Source organism: Eimeria tenella, genomic scaffold, assembly GCF_000499545.2.
Source record: "Eimeria tenella Houghton genomic scaffold, Eth_scaff78, whole genome shotgun sequence".
Classification (NCBI taxonomy): domain Eukaryota; phylum Apicomplexa; class Conoidasida; order Eucoccidiorida; family Eimeriidae; genus Eimeria; species Eimeria tenella.
Window position 1 is genome coordinate 22,508 of NW_013543451.1, and position 5,099 is coordinate 27,606.

Here is a 5,099-nt window from a genome sequence, read left to right on the forward strand (position 1 = left end):
GGCTCTTCAGAGAAAGGCCCATTGATGCTGTTGTCATAGGAGTGCGGGGCCCCGACGCGCTGCTGCTGCAGCAGCTAATTAAGCAGCAAGTGCTGCCGCGACTGCAGCAAAAGCACAGACCTTTTACTGTTGTTTTGGGCCCTTTGGAAATCCCCTCCATTTGGGCTGGCAGCGACAGAGCAGCAGAGTCTCTCAAGAGAAACATGTGCAGAGAGGCCCTCATGGTAAGCAGCAGCAGCAGCAGCAGCAGCTGCTGCTGCTGCAGCGGGGGCGGGAGGGGCGGGCTGGGCTGCGGCGGCGGTGGGGAGGGTTTTGCTGCTGCTCAGACTGCTGCTTGCCGTGCTGCTGCTGCTGCCGAGGCAGCTAAAATGGTGCTGCTGCTGCAGCAGCAGCAGCAACTGCTGCTGCTGCTGCAGCAGCAACTGCTGCTGGTGCTGCTGGCTGCTGCTGCTGCTAGTGCTGCTGCTTCTGAGCGACGCCCCAAGTGCTTCCTAATCAGCAAAAAAGATGAATGAATTTTTTGTTCATTTCCCCTCCTGTGCATTTGCTGAATAATTGCCTTTTACCATTTACTACCAATTGCTTTTTGCTGCTGCTGCTGCTGCTGCTGCTGCTGCTCAGGCGCTGTCGCTTGCGAGGTTCATCCAAAACCCTTTAGCGGAAGCTGCGACGCTGTGGGGAGAAGGCGCAGACAATTTGCTGCTGCAGCTGCGGCTGCACCCCCTGCAACACGCCGTAAACCCTAAACCCTAAACCCTAGCGCTTCCCCGGAAACCTAGCTGCTGAACCCCAGGCCCTTCCAGGCCTGATTAGACTCCGCCGCAGCGCAAACTTGACAGCGATTCTGCTGCTGCTGCTGCTGCTGCTGCTGCAGCTGCCGCGGGAGCGTCTTGCTGCTGCATGCGAGACAGTGATGCTGCGGCTGGTGGGGGACTGTGGGGTGGACTTGCGGCGGTGCATGCGGCTGCACAGCAGCAGCAGCAGCAGCAGCAGCAGCAGCAGCAGCAGCGCAGCGCTGCTGCAGTTTGTCCCGGGGCTGGGGCCCCGCAAAGCTCTCCGTCTCCTGAATATGCTCAAGTCCTCCACCCTCGTTGTAAACCCTAAACCCTAAACCCTAAAATGAAAACCTCTAAACCCTAAACCCTAAAATGAAAACCTCGAGTTGGAGTTTTCGCGGGCCCTGGTGGTTTTGACCGCAAAGCACCGCCTGCACACCCGCCCCCCAAAACCGCGAATTTAGGGTTTAGCGTTTAGCGTTTAGGGTTTAGGGTTTAGGGTTTGCGCGCAGATGCGTTCGCAACTGTGCATGGCGGAAGACAGCGAGGAGTCTGAGGGAGAGTCCCCGCGAGGGTTTAGGGCTCGGGCCAAAGACCCTAAGGGTTTAGGGTTTAGGGTTTACGCCAATTGTGTTTCCTTTTTGAGTCTTAAGGCCGAAACCCCCGCGGGAGAAGGAGACACTCTTGATGGTTTGTTATTTTTATTTTATTATTTATTTATTTATTTGTTTGTTATTATTTATTTATTTTTTTTACTTTTATCTATCTATTATTTATTTATTTATTTATTTATTTATTTGTTTGTTCATTTTTTTATTTTAATATTGATTTGTCTATTTATTTATTTATTTTAATATTGATTTGTTTATTTATTTGCTTATTTATTTATTTATTTATTTTAATATTGATTTATTTGTTTATTTGCTTATTTATTATTTTTTTATTTTTTTGTTTGTTTGTTTTATCATTTATTTATTCATTTTTTAATTTATTTTTGTTTGTTTTTTGTTTTTTTCTAGTTGGTTTGTTTTGTTTTATCTGTCTTTTCTGTTTTTGTCATTTTTGTGAAAATAATAAAAAAGGAAATGAATACGTAAATAAATAAATAAATAAATAAATAATTGATGAATACCAAAATAAAGAATGATAAATATTAATAGATGAATAGATAAAAGAAATGTAATATTAAAAGATAAATGAATTAAAAATAGTCAAACGAATATAAATTTAAAAACAAGTTGAAATGAAGAAGACAAAAAGATGAAGCAGCAAGAAAGCTGTGAAGAATGAATTTCAATAAAATGAAATAAAATGAAATAAAATAAATGAATAGAAGTAATCATTCGAGTTGCTGCTGCTGTTGCTGCTGCTGCTGCTGCAGCACTAGACGCAACAAAGATTCACCCCACAGAAGACGGGGTTTGGCTGTCGCGGCTGTGCCAGAGAGCAGCAGCAGGGAAGCAGCAGCAGCAGCAGCAGCAGCAAGAAGCAAAGGAGAAAGCTGGCGAAGCAGACAAAGAAACTAATGCTCAACATCCAGCAGCAGAAAACCAAACAAATGACGAAAACGAAGAAGAAGCTATCGCCGAAGTCCTCAAGTCAGGGTTTAGGGTTAAGGGTTTGGTGTTTAGGGTTTAGGGTTTAGAGTTTGTGGGTTCTCGGGGTTTTCTGCACACACCGCTGAAACGATCCAGCGCAGCCGTTAGCCCGAGCTCCAGACCCTCAAAGACTATGGTTTATGGTTTAGGGTTTAGGGTTTAGGGTTTAGGGTTTAGGGTTTATAGTTTTGGTTTGCAGGGACCCTTCTTTGCTGGACGAAGTGGACTTGGAGGAGTTGGCGGCTCAGTATAAAAACGAGCCCGACGGGCCCCGCATTTTGTAGGATTTAATTTAATTAATTTAATTAATTTAATTAAATTAATTTAATTTAATTTATTTAATTTAATTAATTTATTTCATTTAGATTCATTTAAAATTCATTTAAAATTCGTTTAAAAACAATTTAAACCTGTTGCCAGTTGTAAACCTGCTGCTGTTCAGGTGCGGCGTTGGTGCTCGTTGGCAGCCAGGACTTGCTGCTGCTGCTGCTGCTACTGCTGCTGCTACTGCTGCGGCAGCTGCTGCTGCTGCTGCTGGTGTTGCTGCTACTACTGCTGCTGCTGCTGCTCTTTGTGCCTCTTAGCTGTGCTGTTTTTTGCTGCCGATTGAATTAATTAATTAATTAATTAATTAACCAATTAATTAGTTCATGAGTTGTTTGATTGTTGAATAAACTGTTAATTATTATCAAATAATGAATGTTGAATATGGTATTTAACCGATACTACCTGACGACAAATTACCCATCTACTCAATCAAACGGCCTAAATACTGAGCCTCGCTGCCGCTGCTGCTGCTGCTGCTGCTGCCGCTGCTGCTGCTGCTGTTGCCGGTGCGCAGGCCGTACCTGGAGTTTCTGGTGTCGCAGCTGCAGCAGCCGTTTGCTTCGGGGCTGCATGCGTTTTGCGGGCTGAGTGACTTGGAGCTTTTTTATTTGGCAACAAATGAGTTGGAAGAAGATTTAAATGAAGGCTCTTTGGTTCGCTGCCACGTGGCGCATGCAGCGGGCCTCCGGGTGTACGTACACCTCAAACCCTCCAACATCCGCGTCTCCTTCGCTGACCTCCGAGAGCTCAGATCCATTTTGGCCAAAAGAACCAAAGCCACTTGTCCCCAGGAAGAAGACCTTTCCCCCCTCATAGGTCTCCTGCTGCTGCTGCTGCTGCTGCTGTTGCTGCTGCAGGGGCTGCTGGGGTGCTGCGGGTGCTGCTGGGGTGCTGCGGGGGCTGCTGGGGTGCTGCTGCTGCTGCTGTGGTGCTGCGGGTGCTGCTGGGGTGCTGCTGCTGCTGCTGGGGTGCTGCGGGTGCTGCTGGGGTGCTGGGGTTGCTGCTGGTGATGCTGGGGTGTAGGTGGTGCGTGGGGTGCTGCTGCTGCTGGTGCTGCAGCTGGCGTCTGTGGTGCTGCTGCAGCTGCTGTTTGTGCTGCAGCAGCAGCAACTGCTGCTGCTGTCTGCGCCTCTGCCTCTGCTGCTGCAGCTGCAGCTGCGTTCGCTGCTGCTGCCGCGTAGCATGTCGGCGCTTGGCGGCACCGCGCGCTAAGCCCCCCCCCCGCTGCTGCTGCTGCTGCTGCTGCTGCTGCTGCTGCTGCAGGGGAGGTGCTTCCGGGGCGCGTGCTGCGGCTGTTTCTGGACCCGGAGCTGCAGCGGGGAGTCCCTGTCTTCCGCATTCTTTGTGTCTGCACGCATGCAGCAGCAAAACATGTTTTGTCTCTCTTTTGCGCCAAGACAAAAGCTGTCTGCGCCCTCGCCAGCTTCCTCTCTCCTGCTGCTGCTTGTGACCTCCTTGCCACCCGCAGCTGCCTCAAGTTGTGCGCAAAACGAGGGTTTAGGGTTTAGGGTTTAGGGTTTAGGGGTTCGGCTTTGGGGTTTGGAGTTTGCGGGGGGGCGGGAGGGGTTTTGGGGGCGGCTGTTCTTCGCTTGCGCTCGCGGCCTATTCGACGCTGAATTAGGGTTTAGGGTTTAGGGTTTGGGGTTTAGGGTTTGGGGTTTGGGGTTTGCTGCTGCAGCGAGAAGGAGGAAGCTGCTGCTGCGGACCACCAGACGCAGCAGCTGCAGCGCCACAGAGCCATTCGGCATCCCAATTATAAACCCTGCTCCCACCGCAGGGCCCTTCAGCTGCTGCAAGACCCTGCGGTCAGACCTGCTGCTGCTGCTGCTGCTGCTGCTGCTGCATTTTCGCCGGCACGGCTGCTGCTGCTGCAGCTGCTGCTGCTGCCCTGGTGCCTAGGAAAGAGCCCCTTTTGCTGCATTCAGTTGATACTGCTGTTGCAGGTGCTTTTGCTGCTCTGCCTAGGCAGCCCTCAGCAGCAGCAGTTGCTGCTGCTACTGCTGCTGCTGCTGCTGTTGCACCTTTGCTGGCTGCTGCTTGCCTTGATTTTGCGGTTTGCCCGCTGCTGCTGCAGGGTCGCCTTGTGTCTGTTTATTGTGGCTCTATCTGCTGAGCATCTCTGCTAGGGTTTGGGGTTTGGGATTTAGGGTTTAGGGTTTAGGGTTTAGGGTTTAGGGTTTAGGGTTTGTGTGCAGGTGCCAGTGGGGGAGGCTTTGTTTCGGCCTGGGGTCCACCGCGACGGCTTTGTGCTGATGCTGAAAAGCTGCAGCATGCCTTTTAGGGTTTTGTCGCTGCATGTGGAAGAAGTTGCTGCTGCAGCAGCAGCAGACCCAGCAGCAGCAGCAGCAGCAGCAGCAGCAGCAGCAGCAGGACAAGTCGGCAAGGAGCTCGTGCTGCT

General features: G+C 50.4%; 1 protein-coding gene across 1 annotated transcript in view; it reads left to right on the forward strand.

Moving 5' to 3' along the window:
• The window catches only part of ETH_00009185 (Chromosome III, complete sequence, related), a gene marked incomplete at both ends in the record, with an annotated part of 12,089 nt that overhangs the window by 1,757 nt on the left and 5,233 nt on the right, over positions 1–5,099 (forward strand). Inside the window, 10 exons of the mRNA XM_013378190.1 lie at positions 1–224; positions 622–735; positions 875–1,093; positions 1,289–1,466; positions 2,158–2,374; positions 2,574–2,654; positions 3,216–3,517; positions 3,965–4,181; positions 4,380–4,506; positions 4,897–5,091. Of these exons, the coding sequence (XP_013233644.1) occupies positions 1–224; positions 622–735; positions 875–1,093; positions 1,289–1,466; positions 2,158–2,374; positions 2,574–2,654; positions 3,216–3,517; positions 3,965–4,181; positions 4,380–4,506; positions 4,897–5,091 (1,874 nt within the window). The remainder of the gene's footprint in view (positions 225–621; positions 736–874; positions 1,094–1,288; positions 1,467–2,157; positions 2,375–2,573; positions 2,655–3,215; positions 3,518–3,964; positions 4,182–4,379; positions 4,507–4,896; positions 5,092–5,099) is intronic.